Source organism: Eschrichtius robustus, chromosome 2 (genome assembly GCF_028021215.1).
Source record: "Eschrichtius robustus isolate mEscRob2 chromosome 2, mEscRob2.pri, whole genome shotgun sequence".
Classification (NCBI taxonomy): Eukaryota; Metazoa; Chordata; class Mammalia; order Artiodactyla; family Eschrichtiidae; genus Eschrichtius; species Eschrichtius robustus.
In genome coordinates this window covers 28,707,129-28,731,595 of record NC_090825.1, presented here as the reverse complement: position 1 = coordinate 28,731,595, position 24,467 = coordinate 28,707,129, and the positions used below count along the sequence as shown (strand labels likewise).

Here is a 24,467-nt window from a genome sequence, read left to right as displayed (position 1 = left end):
ATAAATAATTTTTTTAAAAAATGCATTCACCCCAAACAATAAACATTTTACAAGAATATATACCAACAAAAAGGTATATATTAAACACACAAAATAGTTGCTTATGGAGATTAGGGGTGCAGGGGAGTCAGGAGTGACAAATGGGAATTTAAGGAATTAAAACATAATAAAAATAAAGCACCCTAACTCCTCAGCTCTCACCTTCTTGCCCTATTCAGATACCTAAGGGGATACGCAGCTGTCCAGGGCCGTCCCTAGCTTTTTGGTGCCCTTCTCCTTTCCCGTGGACTACCCCCTTCCCCATTAGTCCCTCTTGTCTTCCTCTAAGACCCCTAATACGAAAACCAGTGTCTTTACCCATTTAATTCATGGATATCTTCCTTCTCTCTCTCTTTTTCACTCCTCTCCTTTCTAAATCTCTGACCCCTGCAACTATATCCTGACCCTTCCCCCAGGCCCATCACCACCCTTCCGCAGAGAGACTCTCATCCTGATGAGACCCCGATGGGACATAAAACTAGCAAAACAGTCCAGAAGACCTTTGCTTTGCCTGCCTGCCTGCCTGCCTTCTCTTTTCCCTCTCCCTCCCTCCCTCCCTCCTTCCCTCTCTCCCACTCCCTTTCTCTTTCTCTCCCCTTGGGACCCGCCGGAAGTGGAAGCAGTAACCCCTCCAGGACTCCCCTGGGGAGCTCCTCCCCTTCCGTCCTAATCTCAAAGTCCAGCTGGTGAGTGAGCAGTGGAGCCCTTCCTCAGACCTGCTTCCACGGGGATTTGTTTCCTGACTGGGAGAGATGACTCTAGCCTGGAGACATTTGCTGAGAGCTTTGTACCTGGAGACCTCAACTCCCAGGACTCCCAAGACACGCCCTTCCCCCAAAGGTGAGTGGAAACCAGGGGGACGTGGGTCAGCAGAGGGTCAGCGAGAGGGGAAGGGCTGAGCTCTGGAGCCTGTTGCCTGGAATTCTGGAATGTTAGACCCGGATAGGGTCTTAGAGACAAGTCAACTAAGACCTGTGAGCTAGACCTCACCTTGTCAGACCCACTGCCCCCGTCTCCTGTCCAATATTTTGTAATGCTTCCTTTCGTCCTGAAATGAAATTCATGGATAATAAAACCTGACTATACACAATTTCAAAATAAAAACAGTCGCACTAACATAAAGAAGAAAGAAAAAGAAAGAAGCTCAAAATAATAAAGTATTAACTGTAGTATACAGATGCTTGAGGATAACTATTTTAAAAAACATAAAGCATTTTCACAAGTTTCCACCAGGCCTCCAGAAAGTGGTACCACCCCCTCAATTACTAACAAGGAAACAGCCTCAGAGAAGTGTAGTCATTTACCCAAAGTCATTCAAGCCAGGTCTAGACCCTGAGCCCTCTTCTTCCACTCAGACTCTCCTCTTTCTCCAGCAGTAACAGACCTGGGGTAGCCAGGTCTGGTGGTGGCGTCATGTGCCTATCTTGTTTCACTAGGAGCTTACCACCTACTCACCAACTTCCCTGCTGCAAACTCGAGCGTAAGTAGGCATTTGCACATTGATGTGTCATAGTGGGACCCTGTGCCCCACAGGCCCCGAACAAACAGAGGGGACCCTTTTCCATTGCCCATCATGATCAATTTTATCTTCATTCTCTCCTCATCTTTCCTTTTCCTATCTCCTTCCTTCCTCTTCCGATTGCTTTTTTCCTCCTTAACAATTGCAATTCTTTGAAACTTAATACATATCTGATGCTTTAAATGCATTATCTCCTCTCATCTTCAACCAAACTTCTTAGGGAGTACTATTATCCCATTTCACAGATGAGGAGACAGAAGAATAAAGGATAATTAAGAAATTTGGTCCAAGGCAGAAACATAGAAGTGGCAACTTGGGGTTCAAAGCCAGGTCTGTCTGGCCCCAAAGTCAGAGCGACTCCACCAGGCCCTTTCTTACCCACCCTTTTTCCAATCCTGTTTGGATTTGTCTTTTCCCCTAGTCATGGGTCTTTCTCCAGAACACTATTTAACTCCAACATTTCCTGAGAAGGAGCTAGAATTATACCCAGAGTCTTATGCTCGGTAAAGAGGATGCTATCCTAAAAGTACCGGTTGTTGACAAAGTAAGAGAAAATGCCCTCTCTGCTGCCTCTTCCCCTTTCCTACCCCTGCCCTGAGGGTTGTGGAGCTGGGCTGATGGTGGGAGCAGGAGGTGGGAAATGGCAGGTGAGGCTCGGTGCCTAGAGATCTTGATCAACTCACTGAGGACCCCTTCACGTGGCTCCACCAAGGACACTACGGGGGAAAAGTAATCTTGCAAACCCAGCACACGTAGATATGGATGTCATACTTTTTACCTGGTCTTTCCAAAACCTTTGGGACTTGGCTTCTACTTTCTTACCTACTGGTCCTAAATACCTGCCTGCTTGTTTGTTCATCCAAACACACACTCATTGAACACACCCTTCTTAAGAATCTGCAGGGTGCAAATAGACATTAGGCAATAAGTATGTGAGGACCTACCCACACCTGAGCAAAACAAAATCTCAGCCCTTACGTATCCCAGTGGGGGAGACTGAGCATAAACAGATAAACAGGTAAATATGTAAAAAATGAAATCCAGTCGAGATACATGCTGTAAATCAAAACAAATCATGGTGAGGCAATAGAAAAATAAAATGGGCGGAGGGGGAGGCAGGGACCATGTTAGACGGGAAGATCACCTGGTGTTAAAAGCTGTCAGATATGCAAAAATAAAAATGTGTCACAGGGCTTCCCTGGTGGCGCAGTGGTTGAGAATCTGCCTGCCAATGCAGGGGACACGGGTTCGAGCCCTGGTCTGGGAAGATCCCACATGCCGCGGAGCAGCTGGGCCCGTGAGCCACAACTACTGAGCCTGCGCGTCTGGAGCCTGTGCTCCGCAACAAGAGAGGCCGCGATAGTGAGAGGCCCGTGCACCGCGATGAAGAGCGGCCCCCACTTGCCGCAACTAGAGAAAGCCCTAGCACAGAAACGAAGACCCAACATAACAATCAATCAATCAATCAATCAATAAATCTTTAAAAAAAAAAAAAAATGTGTCACAGGACTTCCCTGGCAGTCCAGTGGTTAAGACTCCGAGCTTCCACTGCAGGGGGCGAGGGTTCAATCCCTGGTTGGGGAACTGAGATGCTGCATGCCTCATGGTGCAGCCAAAAGAAAGAGTATGTCATAATCCTTGTAGAACACCTGCACGTATATTATGTGATATATGTGTGCATACAATGTTCAGCCTTACCTCTGTTTGATAGGCACAATCGCTTTAGGCTATGTCCACAAAGTTACAGAAGCAATTTGTTTTCAGGATAAAAGAATGGAGAAAATATCTCAGCCATGCCTTCTTTCTTACTAATTAGCTAAAGATTATTAAATTTATAACATGTCTAGGCAGGTGGGGTATATGCTCAAACATACCATTTTGCTATCACCTGCCTTCTCTCCCACAAGGAGGGGTGCCCAGGAGGGCAAGTGGATTGCAAATAACACCCATTTCCAGCTGAGAAACGTCCCAAGCCTCCTGCAGAGTCTTTTCTAAGAAAAACATTCAAATTAGCCCTAAGGGTAGGTGTCCCACCTGCCCCTCCAGGTCATCCTTGCGGCCATCTGCGGACTGAGCTAAGCCCAGCAGAGGGCCAGGAGGGGCTCAGAGGAGGCCTGCCCCCAAAAGTACCAAAGGAAGGATGGAGCCACCAGCCTGGGAATCAGGCAGAGCTCTTGCTGGTGAACAATGGCAACTGGCCCTGGTTTACTTAGGGAAAAGGACATTTATTGGAAGGATACAGAGGGAAGGTGGGAGGGGCTATAAGAATCAATAGGAAGGTGAGGAGGTGGGCAGGACTGGACGTGCAAAGATACCAGGGAAAGCCCCGTGGAAACAGCAGGGACTCCAGGCAGGAACAGCCTCGGAAGCGCATTATGGTTCTAATGAGGACCTCCAGCTAGTCCCTCCACCCGGGTGCTTTGCTCAAGACTTCAGATCCAGAAGTGGGGACATCTGATTCACCTTTCAGAGGTCTCACGCCCTTCCCTTGGCTTCCCTGGCGGGAGACAGGCAGCTGGTATTATTATCCGGTCACCTAGAGCACACAGTTCAATGAAGGCTGAACATCCTCCGTAACTTCCTGCAGACTGTGGGACAGTTTATGAAGGGAGAAAGGAGGTGGCCTCAGGCCCTCAGCCCCATGGGGGGTGAGGGTGGGACCTCAAGGCTGCGAACACGTCACGTTTAATCACGGCCTCAGCTCTAAGGTAAGGGATAAAATCTTCCTCTCCTAACTCGCTGGCTAGCCCGAGTATCAGATGAGATACACAAAGTGACAAGCTTTTTTAAAGTGACCTAATATGCTATGCGGAAATAAGACATCGTTAGCACTTTAATAAATTCCCTTAATGTTCTACCAAGTATGTCCATTGTGTATTTTCAAATATTTTATAACCTTTTTTTTAATTTGAAAGAGTCACAGGCTCTTAATAAATATCCACCCTGTGTTGAAAGCTGGTTGTGGATATTAGAAAAATCTTCGTCACTACAAAGAGAATTTCCCCTAGAATTTTCAAATGTCTACAAAAACTGATTTCTCTCACTTACCTTGCCCAACAGGTTTTCACTTTTTGATACTATGATTTGGGCGGGAAGAACACAGAGCTAAGGTGACTTGTCTGTTGTGGCACCCTGTTGGTGAGAATTAGGCAGCCGGAAAATTAAATCTAGTTTCCCACTTGGCAAGAGTGGTGGTGGTCTCCAAACCGAACCATCTTTTTATTTGAAGTAGAGTTGGTTTACAATATTGTGTCAGTTTCAGGAGTACAGCAAAGTGATTCAGCTATACATGTTGTCTTTTTTTTCAGATTCTTTTCCATTATAGATTATTACAAGATATTGAATATAGTTCCCTGTGCTATACAGTAAATCCCTGTTGTGTAGCTATTTTACATAAAGTGATGTGTATCTATTAATCCTATACTCCTAATTTATTCCTCCCCCTCCCTGCCCCAAATGCCATCTTTAAATGTCTTGAGTTGTTCAGATGAATTGAGTGGAAGTTGATGAATTTAATGAATTTAATGAAAATCATTAGCTGTCATCCATGTTCAGCATCAGGCTTAAAAAGGCAACACCAGACCAGCCAAAATGATAAAACAGGGACAAAAAAAGTTTCTATGCCGAAATAGACGTGGGATTCAGTTTTATTAACCCAGATTTCATTATCCCTTCCCTGACCCCCTTGGTGCTGTCTTCTCCCCACCACCACCAGCCCCATACTCCCGGGCCCCAGGCGTGCAAACAGGCAGGTGCACACACGCGCACACACAATTTCCAGGAGCCCAAGAGAAGCTTTATCAACCCTCAACTCTATGTCCCCCTCAAAACATAGGCTATTTTGAATAAAGAATGCAGGCAACTATCAACATGTTTAGGTTCGAATTTCTTCCAGCAAATAATGACAACTGAAGCATTTTCTTTCTTTTTGTCAATCAACTATTATATGTACTGTTATTTTTGAGTTTGGGTTGTTTAGGGAGAGAGGTTTTCAGCTGTTTGAAGATGTTGTCTAGACTTTTTTTTCTTTTTTTATCAAAGTACAGTTGATTGACAATACTATATTAATTTCAAGTGTGCAACATAGTGATTCAATATTTTTATAGATAATACTCCATTTAAAGTTATAATGAAATACTGGCTATATGCCCTGTGCTGTATAATATATCCTTGTACCTTATTTATTTTATACATAGTAGTTGTACCTCTTCATCCCCTACCCCTTCCTGGCCCCTCCCCCTCATCCTTCTCCCCACTGGTAACCACTAGTTTGTTCTCTATATCTCTGAGTCTGTTTCTGTTTTGTCATAGTCATTCATTTGTTTCCTTTTTTGGATTCTACATACAAGTGTGAGATGTAATCTAGACTTATTTCACTTACTGACATGATTTTTCCTACTTGCTTGCTAATCTTCCTTCCTTCCATCCTTCCTTCCTTCCTGAGAGCAGAATTTTATGTATTTCATTTTGAGCACTCATTCAGCCATCATATTCCTATCAGTTTGGTGAATAAACAAATGAATGAATGCATATACCTAACTTGACCATTTAAAATTCAAGCTTTTCTTTATCAAATTTTTCCAACTCTCTTTCTTCCCCCTCCAGACTTTCATAATTTCCTGTAACTCTGAAGTCAAGAGACCTTTCAGCCTCCTCAATGGGTAACTCCAATTTTGCAGATAGGAAAATGAGACTGCAGGAGTGAAGAGAATTCGAATTCTCAGAAACACTCAGTATTTTTTTCCCCTTATAGAACAGTAACTAATGTAGAGAGAAAGAATGAAAAGCTTTTGAAAAGGTGAAATTCTCAGAAAACTTAGCTATTATTTTTTGGGTCATTTCTATGTATGGATAGCCAAAAGCCACTTGCTTTTAAAGTAAGAGCAAATTAACGACATTCGTGATTATTTAGAGCAGAAAAGTGGATGAGCTTTCTCTGAAAGAAAGAGAGTCAGTGTCATTACTTTCCAGATTCATTTAAAAACACAATTGTTCATTGTGTTTCTCAGGACGGTGACTTTATAGCCACACAAAACACCAACATTACATCCATGGATTCAAACCTTCAGGCTGAACAAGAGACGTCATCTCCTCAGCTCTCTCCACCTGTAAAACTTTCTCGATACTGACCTTGAATCCTCAAAATTAGCAGCATTCTTTTCTAAGAGTACTTATAAGGTTTCTAGATATCTCTTCCAGCTCCGATGTTCTCTGATTCTATTATTCCATCCCACTGCTATAGAGGGGTCAAAATCTGTGCTGGCGGAGGAGGATGGAGGTGGCCAGGGAATGAGCGAAACGGTACCAGGCTGGGAGTCAGAAACGGGGAGTTTTGTTCTTGTTCTGCAGCTAACTAGCTTGGTGATCTTAAACAAATTAATTTACCACTTTAGGCTGGTTTCTACATCTATAAAATGAGCATTTTGACCACCAGCCCCCCCCAAAAAAAACTAAGCTTCCTTCTAGCTCCAAATATTTAATGATTCCTCTGGCTCAGCTTATCTTTTCTTTGCCATGGTCTTGTGTTGTCATGGACTTCAGGTTGTGTTTTACAGGAAGGTTTTGTCTTCCAGATCTCCTTGCATGTATTTATTATTATAGTACATGGCCTAGCACCTCTCTCTCCTCATCCCCTACAAGAATAGTCAAAAGCCATTCGTTCTTTGTTTATTGGAGCCAACCCAGTACTGGGAACTGGGCTAGGCACTGGGATTCAGGGACTAGGAAGGTCAAAGTTTAGAAAGCACCTCTATTGACAGAGGATGGGCTCCTGCAACCCCCGGCCCTGGCAGAAGTTTGAACTGAACAGAGAATTACAGTCCATACAGGTGACAGAGGGAGGAACTTCCCAAGTTTGTGAGGGACACAGGTGGGAGAAACCATGACTTCCCCCAGTATCCTCTGTGCCTTTCCTGACTAGATTTGAGAGGAGCTCTCTTTTTTTCTCCAGAAACTTCATTATTTTTTAATTTTTATTTTTAATTTGATTGAAGTATAGTTGATTTACAATGTTGTGTTAATTTCTGCTGTACAGCAGTGACTCAGTTATACACATATTCTTTTACGTATTCTTTTCCATTATGGTTTATCACAGGATATTGAATATAGTTCCCTGTGCAGTACAGTAGGACCTTGTTGTTTAAGAAAATTCATTATTGGGAATTCCCTGGTGGTCCAGTGGCTAGGACTCCGCACTCTCACTGACGAGGGCCTGGGTTCAATCCCTGGTCAGGGAACTAATATCCTACAAGCCACGTGGTGCAGCCAAAAAAAAGAAAATTCATTATTAAGATACCTCAGTTTGGGGCCTCTGCACTCACTGGCCTGGTGACGTCAGAGGCTGGAAAACTCCACCATCCGGTCCCACTCGGCGCCTCCGTTTTGAATATGCAGACTTCATAACCGAGATGCACCTACGCAAAGCACCAATTACCTCACCTTCTTCCCTACCTCCGATTACCTTTCCCCACATCTAAGACCACCCTGCTTATTCCATAAATATCCCAACTGGGGAGGCAGTTCTGAGACTTTTCCTCCAGTCTCCTCGCTTGGCTGCCTTGTGAGTAAAACTCTTTCTGAGCTGTTTAAAAAAAAAAAAAGAGGACTTCCCTGGTGGCGCAGTGGTTAAGAATCTGCCTGCCAATGCAGGGGACACGGGTTCGAGCCCTGGTTCGGGAAGATCCCACATGCCACGGAGCAACTAAGCCTGTGCGCCACAACTACTGAGCCTGCGCTCTAGAGCCCGCGAGCCACAACTACTGAGCCCACGAGCCACAACTACTGAAGCCCACGCACCTAGAGTCCGTGCTCCACAACAAGAGAAGCCACCACAATGAGAAGCCCGTGCACCACAACGAAGAGTAGCCCCCGCTAACCGCAACTAGAGAAAGCCCGCGCGCAGCAACGAAGACCAAATGCAGACAAAAATAAATAAATAAATTTATTAAAAAAAAAAAAAAAAAAGATACCTCAGTTTTAAATCCAAAGGCTGATTTAAATAAGAAATAAACAAAAGTGCCTCAGGACTTTGATTCAGGTAACTATAGATGATTCTGACGAACGTGCCTGTGTGCTGTTTAGCTGAGGACACTAATTCACTTCACTTTCAGCAGGTGCTTTCTGGACATCTGTAACCAAGCTCGGTCTTCATACAAAGCCCAGGATGCCTCCGTGTGACTTCACACCTGAAAGATACCAGGTGAGAGTAAGAGCTTTAGGAATACCCCAACGAGGTGGTTCTTCTTGGGAGGCCTCAAGTAGTTGCTTCTTCAAAAAGGACCCACAGACGGCCCTGCCTGCCCCTGAGCCATCCATCTCAGATGTCCTATCCCTTAAGTCACTGGGAGCATCTGAACTCTCTTATCCCATTCAGTGGCATTGCATGAGTTGGTGTGTGTGTGAGACAGAGACAGACAGAGGCAGAGATCGAGAGACAAAACAGAAGGAGACAGAGAATACAAGGAAGAGACTGTCCATGACAATATACGTATCACAGGGATGTAGGCATAGATGTACTCACACAAAGAAATACATAGATCACAAGTGTGAAGGCTCACATTTTATTCTATCTCATATGTCAATGCATAATCTGACCTTCCTGAGTCCTCCACCAAAAAATATAAAGTTATCATTTTGCTCTCAGGCTAATAAATATTGAATTCATTCTCTCTCTCCCTCTCTGTATCTCTGTCTCTCTCCCTCTCTCTCCAACACCCCTTCATCCTACATTATATTCATAAGTTAGAAATTGTAGAATTAATAGAGTCAGGAGGGACCCACAGAGAAGAGAACTGTAGGACAGAGGCTTTGTAATTAAAGACATAAACACCACAAGCACTTCATTCTTTCATTCTCAAAAAAAAAACTACAGACGAAAAAAACCACATTAGTTCAGACATTTACTTCCAAAGTCTTTTACTTTTTTTCACAGCTAGAATTAACTCAAAGCCAAGGCTTTCCATTGAGAGGTAGAAAATTCCAGCCCCCTTCTCCATGTTTGATCTAGAAAGGGATTAAAGGGCCACATGAATAATTTCCTCCACTTGAGAGGAAGGACTTGGGTGTCTGTCCTGCAAGGAGGTCACTGGGCAAAGAGCTGCCCTGATGGGCGAGGGCAGCAGCCCTGTGCCGGGTTGGTGGGGAGGCCAGGCCCTGCTATATGGACCTGCTAGTGATGTTGTAAGCAATGTGGGGATAAGGAAGATGTTAAACACTTAAATCTTGCCTACCTACAGTCCCTTGCCTATGATCGAGTCCTGGAGATCCACAAGCAACATCTTTCTCCTGTGCTGACAGCCTATTTCTCAGAGCCCTTGTTGCTCCACCAGGGGCACATGGAGTGGCTCTTTGATTACGAAGGAAACAGATACCTGGATTTCTTTTCTGGGATTGTCACTGTCAGTGTTGGTCACTGCCACCCGTGAGTATCCTTAATATCCTGGCATTTTCACTCCAGAAAAACATACGGAAAACAGGCTAATGATCATGTTCGTGATTCAGAACCTCAGTTAAGGGGGGCACTTCAAGATGGAGGAGGAGTAAGACGTGGAGATCACCCTCCTCCCCACAAAAAACACAAAAATATATCTACATGTGGAACAACTCCTACAGAATACCTACTGAATGCTGGCAGAACACCTCAGACTTCCCAAAAGGCAAGAAACTCCCCACGTACCTGGGTAGTGCAAGAGAAAAAAGAAAAAACAGAGACAAAAGCATAGGGACGGGACCTGCACCAGTGGGAGGGAGCCGTGAAGGAGGAAAGGTTTCCACGCACTAGAAGTCCCTTCGCGGGCGGAGACAGCGGGTGGCGGAGGGGGGAGCTTCGGAGCCACGGAGGAGAGCGCAGCCACAGGGGTGCGGAGGGCAAAGCGGAGAGATTCCCGCACGGAGGATCGGTGCTGAGTAGCACTCACCAGCCCGAGAGGCTTGTCTGCTCACCCGCCGGGGCGGGCGGGGCTGGGAGCTGAGGCTCGGGCTTCGGTCGGATCACAGGGAGAGGACTGGGGTTGGCGGCATCAACACAGCCTGAAGGGGCTAGTGCGCCACAGCTAGCCGGGAGGGAGTCCGGGAAAAAGTCTGCAGCTGCCGAAGAGACAAGAGACTTCTTCTTCCCTCTCTGTTTCCTGGTGCGCGAGGAGAGGGGATTCAGAGCACCGCCTAAACGAGCTCCAGAGTCGGGCGTGAGCCGTGGCTATCAGCGCGGACGCCAGAGACGGGCAGGAGACGCTAAGGCTGCCGCTGCCGCCACCAAGAAGCCTGTGTGCGAGCACAGGTCACTCTCCACACCGCCCCTCCCGGGAGCCTGTGCGGGCCGCCACTGCCAGGGTCCCGTGATCCAGGGACAACTTCCCCGGGAGAACGCACGGCGCGCCTCAGGCTGGTGCAACGTCACGTGGCCTCTGCCGCCGCAGGCTCGCCCCGCATCCGTACGCCTCCCTCCCCGCGGCCTGAGTGAGCCAGAGCCCCCGAATCAGCTGCTCCTTTAACCCGGTTTTGTCTGAGCAGGAACCCTCAGGCAACCTACATGCAGAGACGGGGCCAAATCCAAAGCTGAACCCCGGGAGCTGTGGGAACAAAGAAGAGAAAGGGCAATCTCTCCCAGCAGCCTCAGGAGCAGTGGATTAAATCTCCACAATCAACTTGATGTACCTGCATCTGTGGAATACCTGAATAGACAACGAATCATCCCAAAATTGAGGCAGTGGACTTTGGGAGCAACTATAGACTTGGGGTTTGCTTTCTGCATCTAATTTGTTTCTGGTTTTATGTTTATCTTAGTTCAGTATTTAGAGCTTATTATCATTGGTAGATTTGTGGGTTTTTTAATTAATTAATTAATTTATATTTATTTTTGGCTGTGCTGGGTCTGCGTTTCTGTGCGAGGGCTTTCCCCAGTTGCGGCGAGCGGGAGCCACTCTTCATTGTGGTGCACGGGCCTCTCACCATCACAGCCTCTCTTGTTGCAGAGCAACAAATTAAAACCTTTACAGACAAGCAAGAGCTAAGAGAATTCAGCACCACCAAAGCAGCTTTACAACAAATGCTAAAGGAACTTCTCTAGGCAGGAAACACAAGAGAAGGAAAAGACTTACAATAACAAACCCAAAACAATTAAGAAAATGGTAATAGGAACATACATATCAATAACTACCTTAAATGTAAATGGATTAAATGCTCCAACCAAAAGACATAGACTGGCTGAATGGATACAAAAACAAGACCCATATATGTGCTGTCTACAAGAGACCCACTTCAGACCTAGGGACACATACAGACTGAAAGTGAGGGGATGGAAAACGATATTCCATGCAAATGGAAATCAAAAAAACCTGGAGTAGCAATACTCGCATCTGATAAAAGAGACTTTAAAATAAAGACTACTACAAGAGACAACAAGGACACTATATAATGATCAAGGGATCAATCCAAGAAGAAGATATAACAATTATAAATATTTATGCACCCAATACATAGAAGCACCTCAATACATAAGGCAAATGCTAACAGCCATGAAAGGGGAAATCGACAGTGACACAATCACAGTAGGGGATTTTAACACCCCACTTTCACCAATGGACAGATGATCCAAAATGAAAATAAATAAGGAAACACAAGCTTTAAATGATATTTTAAACAAGATGGACTTAATTGATATTTATAGGACATTCCATCCAAAAACAACAGAATACACTTTTTTCTCAAGTGCCTGAGAACATTCTCCAGGATAGACCATATCTTAGGTCACAAATCAAGCCTTGGTAAATTTAAGAAAATTGAAATTGTATCAAGTATCTTTTCCGACCACAACGCTATGAGACTAGATATCAATTACAGGAAAAAATCTCTAAAAAATACAAACACATAGAGACTAAACAGTATGCTACTAAATAACCAAGAGATGCCTGAAGAAATCAAAGAGGAAATTAAAAAATACCTAGAAACAAATGGCAATGAAAACATGATGACCCAAAACCTATGGGATGCAGCAAAGGCAGTTCTAAGAGGGAACTTTATAGCAATACAATCCTACCTCAAGAAACAAGACACATCTCAAATAAACAACCTAACCTTACACCAAAAGCAATTAGAGGAAGAAGAGCAAAAACACTCCAAAGTTAGCAGAAAGAAAGAAATCATAAAGATCAGATCCGAAATAAATGAAAAAGAAATGAAGGACATGATAGCAAAGATCAATAAAACTAAAAGCTGGTTCTTTGAGAAGATAAACAAAATTGATAAACCATTAGCCAGACTCATCAAGAAAAAAAGGGAGAACACTCAAATCAATAGAATTACAAATGAAAAAGGAGAAGTAACAACTGACACTGCAGAAATACAAAGGATCATGAGAGATTACTACAAGCAACTATATGACAATAAAATGGACAACCTGGAAGACATGGACAAATTCTTAGAAAAGCACAATCTCCTGAGACTGAACCAGGAAGAAATAGAATATATAAACAGACCAATCACAAGCACTGAAATTGAAACTGTGATTAAAAATCTTCCAACAAACAAAAGCCCAGGACCAGATGGCTTCACAGGCGAATTCTATCAAACATCTAGAGAAGAGCTAACACCTATCCTTCTCAAACTCTTCCACAATAGAGCAGAGGGAGGAACACTCCCAAACTCATTCTACGAGGCCACCATCACCCTGATACCAAAACCAGACAAAGATGTCACAAAGAAAGAAAACTACAGGCCAATATCACTGATGACCATAGATGCAAAAATCCTCAACAAAATACTAGCAAACAGAATCCAACAGCACCTTAAGAGGATCATACACCATGATCAAATGGGGTTTATCCCAGGAATGCAAGGATTCTTCAATATATACAAATTAATCAATGTGATATACCATACTAACAAATTGAAGGAGAAAACCCATATGATCATTTCATTAGATGCAGAAAAAGTTTTTGACAAAATTCAACACCCATTTATGATAAAAACTCTCCAGAAAGTAGGCATAGAGGGAACTTACCTCAACATAGTAAAGGCCATACATGACAAACCCACAGCCAACGTCGTGCTCAACAGTGAAAAACTGAAACCATTTCCACTAAGATCAGGAGCAAGACAAGGTTGCCCACTCTCACCACTTTTATTCAACATAGTTTTGGAAGTTTTAGCCACAGCAATCAGAGAAGAAAAAGAAATAAAAGGAATCCAGATCAGAATCAATGGAGAAAATACAGCCTCTTCAATAAATGGTGCTGGGAAAACTGGACAGCTACATGTAAAAAAATGAAATTAGAACACTCCCTAATACCATACACAAAAATAAACTCAAAATGGATTAAAGACCTAAATGTAAGGCCAGACACTGTAAAACTCTTAGAGGAAAACATAGGCAGAACACTGCATGACATAAATCACAGCAAGATCCTTTTTGACCCACCTCCTAGAGAAATGGAAATAAAAACAAAAATAAACAAATGGGACGTAATGAAACTTCAAAGCTTTTGCACAGCAAAGGAAACCATAAACAAGACGAAAAGACAACCCTCAGAATGGGAGTAAATATTTGCAAACGAAGCAACTGACAAAGGATTAATCTCCAAAATTTACAAGCAGCTCATGCAGCTCAATACCAAAAAAACAAACAACCCAATCCAAAAATGGACAGACGACCTAAATAGACATATCTCCAAAGAAGATATACAGATTGCCAACAAACACATGAAAGGATGCTCAACATGACTAATCATTAGAGAAATGCAAGTCAAAACTACAATAAGGTATCACCTCATACCAGTCAGAATGGCCATCATCAAAAAATCTACAACAATAAATGCTGGAAAGGGTGTAGATAAAAGGGAACCCTCCTGCACGGTTGGTGGCAATGTAAGTTGATACAGCCACTATGGAGAACAGTATGGAAGTTCCTTAAAAATCTAAAAATAGAACTACCATACGACCCAGCAATCCCACTACTGGGCATATATCCTGAGAAAACCATAATTCAAAAGGAGTCATGTACCACAATGTTCATTACAGCACTATTTACCATAGCCAGGACATGGAAGCAATCTAAGTGTCCATCGACAGATGAATGGATAAAGAAGATGCGGCACATATATACAATGGAATATTACTCAGCCATAAAAAGAAATGAAATTTGAGTTATTAGTAGTGAGGTGGATGGACCTAGAGACTGTCATACAGAGTGCAGTAAGTCAGAAAGAGAAAAACAAATACTGTACGCTAACACATATACAAGGGATCTAAAAAAAAAAAAAAAAAGGTTCTGAAGAACCTAGGGGCAGGACAGGAATAAAGATGCAGACGTGCAGAATGGACTTGAGGACACGGGAAGGGGGAAGGGTAAGCTGAGACGAAGTGAGAGAGTGGCATGGACATATATACACTACCAAATGTAAAATAGATAGCTAGTGGGAAGCAGCTGCATAGCACAGGGAGGTCAGCTCGGTGCTTTGTGACCACCTAGAGGGGTGGGATAGGGAGGGTGGGAGGGAGATGCAAGAGAGAGGAGATATGGGGATATATGTATATGTATAGCTGATTCACTTTGATATAAAGCAGAAACTAAGACACCATTGTAAAGCAATTATACACCAATAAAGATGTTAAAAAAAAAAAAACCTCAATTAAAAATTCTTTCTCCTTAGGTGCATTCTGGTTTACAGCTAACATGCTCCCTGCTATTTCCTGGGTAACAAAAAAAATCTTAACGTTGTCCTTTACCTTTTCTTGACAATTCAAGATTTTGTCATCCTCATGGCACATGCAGTGGGGCCTGTACCATGTGATTGGAGTGTGGTTGTGAGTATGTCTGTCCTCAGTAACTACAGCTTTCCAAAGAGAGGGAATGCACTGAGGAAAAGGCAGAGAAGAAGGGAAAGGCCAGTGCTTCTCAGAGAACACCGAGCAGGTGGCAGGTGGGAGATGATGAGAGATGAGAAATCACTTCTAGCTCTTCTTCATCAACTTCGAGCCATGAAGGAGGAAAGAAAGGATGATAAGAGAAAGATGTAACCAGAGCTGGAAATTTACACCGGCAATGGATGGCTCCATTAATCTTGAGATTTTCTGTGACCTTGATTATCAGCCCACACACACAGATGTCCTGGGCAGGTCCTTCTGTTGTCCTTTTGGTTTGGGTGCAGCCATCTAATTTTAAGGTCTATTCTGGCTTGCCTTTAATAATCTGACCAATAAAACTCATAGTACGTGGGACAAATATAAAGCGGCAAGTCTAAATAAATTGCGTAGGTTCAGGTCCTTCTGTGGAAGCAAGGGCAAAAGGTCTTCTCCACAAGCACCCGTCAGGCCGTGAGGAGGGAGTTAAACCTCCCGGTCCAGCTCTCACCCATTCCTCCCGTAGCCTTTTCCTTCCTGTTTGCGTCTTCGGGAGGCATTAGTCCCATACCAGGTCCTGAGGAGCATGCAAAATAAATTTCAGATGCAGTTTAAAACATAGGACAAACATGCATGAAGTAAGTCAACAAAAAAAAAAAAATGAAGTAGAGAACACATTTAAACATTCACATTGAATCCTCCCAATAACATGCAACACTGTGCCTGTGAATCAACAACTCCCACTAGCTCTCATGCCCTTGGTGCTTCTCCTGATCTCCCCCTGACCTTTCAGCTTGTGACCCCCTAACTCTGGGTGTCTCGGGCTCTTTCCTGAGCCCTCTGCTCTTCTCTCTATACTCCCTTCATCTCTTATCATTTCCCCCATAGAATTGGTCCCACCCCATCTCCCCACGTCTGCTCATTTAGTTGCTACATTTTCAGCAGCCTCACCCAACTCTTCAGACTTGGCCTCTCACCAAGCTATGATAACAGCTCTAAGACACCTAAAGTGGGCTGTAAGATGCCCCATATTTCCCATAGCCTCCAGGACACCCCTGACCATGATGTTCCACCATCGGCTGAAATTCGACATTGCCAAGACCAAATCCACCATGCTTTCCACAGAACTCTTTCTATTCACACATTCATTTATTCAAGGAGCACATATGAGCCACCTCCTCTGCAAAAGTCCTTGCTAGGAGCTGGGTAGTTAAGACAACAGACTGTGTTCCTCAACCAATCCTGGGATTTCCCCAATATTACAGGCAAGAATGTTGAAGTCATCTTTGACTCTTTTCTGCCTTTCATTCCGTATAACCAACCTGACACCAAGGTCTAGTTTTCCCTCTGCTGAAATACCTCTCCTAGCAACCCCTCTCACTAATTCCCAGTAGCCCCAGTCTCCTAGGAGCTCTGCTCCTCCCACATCTGGAAGGCTACCATGCCCTCCCAGCTGGCCTCACCATTACCAGTCTTACCCCTCCATTCTACCCTCTTGTGGCTCTCAGATTTACTTTGCTAAACAATGCTCTTGTCAAGTGTCTCTTCTATTTAAGAGTTTATTGATACTCCACAATTTTCCAAAGTGAGTTCTGTGGGACACTGATCACAGGAGAGGTTCATTGGTAAAGGGTCCCATTAGAAAATAAGGTTGGGAAACACTTTAAACTCTATCTCCCTCCCGAGGAGACGCAGTGCACATTAGCCTATTAAAGGTACTGACAAGTCCTGCCGTAAAGCAATCTGATCTGGTATTTCTCAAAATTGTTTAACCACTGAACTGGTGATTTTTTTTTTGGTATGCCAGTTATTAATAAAAACAGAATTAGTGTGTAACAGACTTCGGCAATTGCTCTCCTTTAGATCAAGTTCAAACACCTTGGCCTGTCTTTTCGAAGCATTCCAAGTCAAGTCCCACCTACCTGTCTACTTGTAGTTCCTACCACCTTTCAACGTGAACCTTCGGATCCTTCACAGAATGTGGTTACACAGTCAGTGTTCATCAACACTGACCACTACTAAGACCCAAATGTTGGAATCTTCTTTAAAGGAAAAACTGTTGACCTTGTAAACATGTGCTTGATGGATCTATAATTCTTTAGAATAAAATGGGAAGACACTCAGGCTTACTTCTAGTTGTCTCTATTTTCCAAACTGTTCAAAGTGTAATTAATAAGAAAATCTAGTTAGAAGAGATTGTAAGTTCAACTTCCTTCTATACTAGGAATTTCTCTTTTAAAATCCCCAGCACATAAGTCTCCTTTTGAACACTTCTCTTGGTGAGGAGTTCATTGCATTTTGAGGCAACACATCCCATTGCCAGATACCTCTGGTGGTTAGAGAAGCTCTTTCTTGTGTGGGGATGAAATCAGCTTCTAGAAACTCTTTGAGAAATAGCCGTGGGTTTGAGTTCAATGGCCTGTGTTGTGTTGGGAGGGACATGCCCGCTGGCACTGTGGGTAACTCTGCTCTTCTGTTTATCCAGGAAAGTAAACGCAGTGGCACAAAAGCAGCTTGGCCGCCTATGGCACACAAGTGCCGTCTTCTTCCACCCTCCGAACCACGAATATGCAGAGAAGCTTTCAGCGCTTCTTCCTGAGCCTCTGAAGGTCTGATGCTTCCAGTTCAAAGGGATAGGAGTCTCATGATCCCAGGGAAGCTGGCCTAGGAAACGAGAGTATGGGTGGGAATCTGGTCTGTGCATTGAACATCCGAAATGAGTGCGTTAGTGGCCATATCGGAAAGCACTCTAGGAGAAGAAAGGAATTGATGAATTACTGGTGAACCCAGCCGATGTTCACTTCATCAGTTCCAAACATCTGCCTCTCCTTGGTCACTCTCCTCACCACCACATCTTTGCAGAAATCACTTAGCGGGAGCCCCAGGCTTCCTGACACTCTCCTCTGTGTTCCTCAGGAAGTTTTCATCTCTTTGCTCCACAGCCCCTCTGCAAAGTCATTGGCATTTCTTCTTCTTTTTTTTTTTTTACTTTTTATTTTATACTGGAGTAGAGTTGCTTAACAATGTTGTGTTAGTTTCAGGCATCCAGCAAAGTGATTCAGTTATACATAACCATGTATCTATTCTTTTTCAAATTCTTTTCCCATTTAGGTTGTTACATAATATTGAGCAGAGTTCCCTGTGCTACACAGTAGGTCCTTGTTGGTTAACCATTCTTCTTTAACAAAGAGTGGAGCCATTTTTTTAGAAAATTAATATACCATTAAGTTCATCTGGTCTGTGATGCACTTTGATATTTTTGTTAAATGAGATGTTTTTCTGCGTCCGAAATGATTGAATTTTTTAACTGAATTGAGATGTTAAAATGTTGGCCAAGGTTTGCATTTCAGGATTCAATGAGTTAATACATATTTAGAACAGTGCGCCGTACCTGGTGTTAGCTATTATGATCATCTTCCTGTATTATTTAGGTACCATATTTACTATGTTATCTACAAGAGATGGAGGAAGTTGCAAGAGCTGCAACCTCAATTCAGGGCAGGCACACTCATGGATGAGTAGAGGCGAGGAAGCCCGCAAGGGCACAGCCCCGGCCTCCCAGTCGCCTAGCCTGGAGGATCCAGTACCCTTCAGTTCTCCCCTTTCTTTCAACCAGGATGAGCCGCACTTTTTTGTTTGTTGCCCGTTTGTTTTAACATTCACACACACCCAACAGGCTCTTCTGGGAGCCTGACTTGTTTCAAGCCTTCAGAATCAGGTGGGGCGGTTCAGGTTCAAGAACCAAGAGACCTGGTCCTCACATGCCCTCAGCCTCTAACCACTGTACATCTCAGCAAGTCTCTCCATCTTAGCACTCTGCAGAGCATCAGATAAAACCAATGCAAATCTGGAATATTTCACAACTCCGACAATCCCTTAGTCATTTTTGTATCTCTAGTGCGTAGCAGCTGCACAGTGAATAGCTGTAGAATTAATATAGTAATTCAATGATGGGACTGCTGGTATGAAGGGAACTCTCCTTAATAATCAGAGGCTGGGATACACTGTCTTTAACAATTTCAAATGAATTGGGTAATCATGTGTCTCATGACCATGTGTCTTTTTTTTTTCTCCAGGTCATTTTCCTGTTGAACAGTGGCTCAGAAGCCAATGACCTAGCCATGCTGATGGCCAGAGCACACTCAAATAACACAGATATCATTTCTTTCAGGTAACCACACCTTGGAACTTTCAACTTTAACATTGACTCACCCCAATAGTAAATGTTTATCTTTAAAATATAGCCTAGAGCAGGAGAGGGGCTTTCCCAGGGTGTTTTTCTAATTTTAGATTTTAGGGTAGGGTCAGTCAAATGAATTTTATGGCTGGATAACACCATCCAAATTGGCCTGATCCAAGGCAGGGGTCCCTGACTGAGGTAACCAAGAGTTTGGAGTCCCAGTTTTGTCATAGATTCTCCTATGGAATTAAGAAGAAGGTGACATGACAGCTTTTTAACTTTAAAGATATGGTATAGAAACTAACACACGACAGTTTTCATCAACTATGCTCCAATATAAAATGAAAATTAAAAATTAAAATTTAAAAAAATAAAAGTTAAAAAAAAGGTATGGCATTGACTATGACCTATGCCAAATAGTGAATGATTGGTCTGCACCCCCAGAAGCTCATGACTTTGCCATATGACACTGGGCCCACTTTCATCTCTGCTTATGGGAAGGAGCCATAGCCTGAATAGCCTACATGGACTTTCTTTTTTGTCCTACCCAGTGTTCCACAGGCCAGTGATCATAGAAAAGTAAACTTAACCCAGTCCTCCCACTGTTTTCTGTCTGCAGAGGAGCCTACCATGGATGCAGTCCTTACACACTTGGCTTGACAAATGTAGGGTTCTACAAGATGGAACTCCCCAGTGGGATGGGCTGCCAATCAGTAAGTTTTGAGATTTTTGTCATATTTCTCTAAAAACTCCTGGGTGTATGGAATCATTTATCAGATTTTCCAGGCATTAGGACTAGAAACTAATACAAACTAGCTTATATTATATAACTATAATTAATCAGGGGCTCAATTTGACTTAATCGAATTAAAGACCATTTAAGGGAAATGTTTCTTAGGAAGGCCTTCAGAGTCTGAGTAATAATTAATGATAGATGTTTTTTTAATTTTGTTTTGCTTTTAAATAAAATCAAGTAAACTGCAAATAAATGCACTGAAATAACTTCCCAGAGCCTTGAATGCATAAAATTTCCATAGAGTCGTCCCTGTACTCACCTTCTGTTCTCACTCACTGTTTCCACATTTTCAGCATCAGAATCAGATACCTAATTATTCTTATTTTTTCAGATGCCCTTACCGACCAAGCTCTTGAGCAAATTGTTTCCAGGCTGACACTGAAATCAGTTTGCTTTGTAGAGTGCCCTCATAATTGATTTCCAAGAAAAAAAATTATCTCTTCAAAGCAGAATATTAGGTTTTTGTCCTGAGTGGGAGAAGAGTAAAGGAGGAATCTTAGTTTCAAATTAAGAAGCCCTCTTGCCTTAACTGGTACCATAGGTTGCCCCAAATTGGATGTCTTGTGTTCACATCTTGCTAAACTCCCTCTTTTGTCATTTGCAGACGATGTGCCCAGATGTTTTCTGTGGCCCTTGGGGAGGAAGCCACTGCCGAGATTCTCCAGTGCAAACAATTAGGAAATGCAGCTGTGCACCAGGTCCAGCTGGGCAGGGAGGGAGGCACATGGTGGAAGGTCAGGAGGGATAAGGAATGTGGAGAGAGGCAGAACCATTCCTGAGCGAACAGATTCGAAAAAGTGGGAAAGGGAAAGCCAAGGCAAATACAACTAGGAAATCACCCCTCACTGAACTAACACCTCTTCTGCCAATGACCACTACCATCAGAGCATCCGTCTCCTGTTAGGAAACGCATCTCAGCATCTCATGCTATCAGAGCTAAGCCAAAAACAGACTATTACCTGGTGCTTCACTAAAGGTGCTCTCTTAGCTCTGCCAGCAATAGCTCTGCTGCCAATTTTAAAAGAAAACAAGGTTTTTTTGAGGCATTATTTACCAATTCCCAATGGGAGGAGGGGAAAGGGGAAAGAATATTTAGAAATCTCAAAACTCCAGTCAGGAAGTTCCCCAGGGACTCAGAATACCAGCCAAAATGAGAGCCTTTGTCAAAACAGGAGACCATTCCTGAAGGCTGCTGACATCTCTTCAAAAGTTGTAAAGGCGTCCTCACAAGGAAAGCCACTATTCATCAAGCACATTGCTATTACATTCTTTACCTCTTCTTCACGGGAGGGAGAGGAGGCATGGAGACAGCATCTGTCCTTTGCTCATCGGCAAGCCCCACCTCATGCTTGTCATCCCAGGGCAGCACCCTTTGGACAGCTGCCCCTAAGCAGTGCTGAAGGAAATCACTAATCGCTCCAGCCGAGAGATCTTTAATGGAACAGGGTGAGTCACTGGGCTGAGAGGAAGAATGCAAATGGAAGCCTCAAAAATCAGCTTCGAAAGGAAGAAAATTCACAGTCAGCTTAAAATTCAGATGGGATAATGGCAATACGGAGGTAGGAGGATGAAAGAATGAGCTTTAGAACAAGATGTTATAGTCACAGAACTTAAAACCGTAAGGAAGTTTAAAGCTATCTTTCACACTCTCCATTTAAAAGATGAAGAAACACGTCCACACCTAGGAGGCCGAGAGCTAGGACTTGACCCCAATTCTTCTGCCCTCAAAGCCAGTGCTCCCCAGCCATGACCACCCTTGTTCACACCGATATGCCAGCAGGAGGAACCCAGGCTTAAAAATAATTCCCGCTCTGCTGGCCAGGATTGAAGAGACACATGAAGTCAGGAGCCCTGGGTTGGACTCTTAGCCTTACCGTGGCTCAGCTGCAAGCAAAATTCCATCTTTTGCTTCCGTTTCTCATCTGTGAAATGGAGGCGGCAATACCTGCCCCCATGGCCCCTCATCCCAGGCCTTCAAGAGACCAAGGAAGAGAGCTTTTGTAGAGGCAGGCAGACAATAGCGATGCCAAGTACAGCCATGCCTGTATCTCACATCCACGTGGCACCAACAACTAAGATCGGTTGGATGAACCTCACAGACGTCAAAAGCACCAGCGCAGAGCTTCAGCAGCAGAAGCCCTGGAGACATGGCCACTTCCTTCCCTCCCAGCACGTGTCCCTCCCTCTCTGAGGCCTTCTCTCCCTCAGGCCAACTGGAATATACCAGAGCCCCAGGGTCATCTCTCTAGTGGCCTCTAGAGGTTAAATGATAGTGACAGACAGACATTTCTGCTTCTCGGAACTGTGGTCTTTGGCACGTCTGAAGTCAGCTGTTTTCTTAACGCATGTCTTCAAGAGACAAGACTGATATCATATCTTTATACAGAAAGGGACTTCAGCCTCCTCTGATGTTTTTAGGGCCTGAGAAGAGTTTGGTATTTGCTGTAAAAAGGCATATTCATATATGTTTATAAATGCATCCCAACGTGTGAATTATTCTGAGTATAGAAGGTTCCAGTTCTCCATTCCTCTTACAGTTCATTCAGTGGGCACATCCAGGTGCCACTCTTGGTTGGGGGCTTTTTTTTTCACCTCAAAAGTATGTCGTCATTCCCCACATAGGCATCCATTTTTGAGCCTAATATAGGTATTTATGTGGTAGATTTCATTCCCTTCCTCCACCCCCTCCTCAGGATTTTTTCTTTCCCACTGGTCATTCCACTCCCTGAATTTCAGAAGTAACCTGTGATGAAAAGCACCTCTCAACCCACTACCCCTCAATGTTCCAAACCTGGTACTGATCATGTCATTTCTCCTTCTCCTTTTGCAAGACAAGTTTCCTTTTTCTTAAAAAATTGTTCTTTCTTGGCATCTCACTCTGCTTAACTCTCTCTTTACCACCAGCTAAAATGAAAACTCTTCCCTCTCTACTCCGTTGCTTGGATAACATCCAGGAGAGCATCCCCTCTCCACTCGCTTGATGTTGTCATGGTGACACTACAGCACCAAGTCTCTCTCCAGAGGCGACCTGACCTGAAGTCACAGCAACGAGCCAATGAAGTAACTGCGAAATGAAGGAAAAAGCCAATGACAGTTGATGACCTCTCATCACTGAATTTGTGGGCAGTGGGGGGGGAAATTATGAAAGGTCTAGCGCAGGTTCAAGCAAAACCTTCTGCATGGTTTGGTTTTGTCCAAATTTAAGCCATTAGGGTTGATTTTGCTCCACCCTTTGATTTCTCTAGTTACAAATGATCTTATTAAATTCCCAAATTATATCCTTTGAACATATGTCTTATTCATCCTTTAGGGTCATCCTAGGTTGTTTTCTCTTCCTTTCTTAATAATAATAGGAAATTTCAACCTCTAGGGGCACAGATTTATCTGTCTACTATATCCTACCCATCATACAACATAAGCGATGCTAAAAAATGTACTTTCTGGGTTTGCTATTCATTTCATTACTTCCTTCTTCAAACCCCCAACCCTCAATTCCAACTAACTAAAGATCAGGTAACTCTATCAGGCAAGCTTTTCCAAACATCGCATGTAGCCTCAAAGTATGTTTGGGACCAGGTCATGTTTTTCCCACTTTTTAATGAAGAGGTAAGTATTCAATATAAAATATATTTATGGTTCACTTTCGAAGACGATAACTGAAGGTTTCCATTCCTTATCTCTAGCCTTCAGGAGACAGGATCGCATCCATGCCTCTAAGCAAACATCATGATGGTAGATGGTGACTTGCCTCCCAGACTGCTTTCAGCAGAAACCCCCCATCACACCCACATCTCTCTCTGCATCTCTTCTACTGTCCATGGATGTGGGTTTATATTCAGAGACTATGTGATGCTGTTTAGAACCAAATTACAGGTGTGGATAAAAATCCTGAAGTTTCAGTCATATACGGATGTACTTGATCTGGGACCTTTGGTATTCCAGAGGAGAAACCTTCCCCTGCCTTGCTATAATGGATGAAAGTTATCTGACTGTAGTACATTCCTCTTTAGACTGAATTCTGATTACTATATAAACATATTTACTAACCATAAAGACTGAGATACATTATAGCTTTAAAATTGTACATCAGATTAAGTATC

The 24,467-nt window shown here is 43.5% G+C and overlaps 1 protein-coding gene across 4 annotated transcripts in view; it reads left to right on the top strand.

Moving 5' to 3' along the window:
- Positions 1-683: 683 nt before the first annotated feature.
- AGXT2 (alanine--glyoxylate aminotransferase 2) overlaps positions 684-24,467 on the top strand; it is a 46,300-nt gene continuing 22,516 nt past the window's right edge. For 2 of the 4 annotated variants that reach the window (XM_068532311.1, XM_068532293.1), the window contains exons 1-7: positions 684-879; positions 8,668-8,756; positions 9,793-9,977; positions 17,877-18,000; positions 19,468-19,562; positions 20,191-20,284; positions 20,972-21,065. In XM_068532311.1, coding sequence (XP_068388412.1) covers positions 792-879; positions 8,668-8,756; positions 9,793-9,977; positions 17,877-18,000; positions 19,468-19,562; positions 20,191-20,284; positions 20,972-21,065 — 769 coding nt within the window. In that variant the 5' untranslated portion in view covers positions 684-791. The remainder of the gene's footprint in view (positions 880-8,667; positions 8,757-9,792; positions 9,978-17,876; positions 18,001-19,467; positions 19,563-20,190; positions 20,285-20,971; positions 21,066-24,467) is intronic. The other 2 variants (XM_068532302.1, XM_068532320.1) reach the window with 2 other exon arrangements.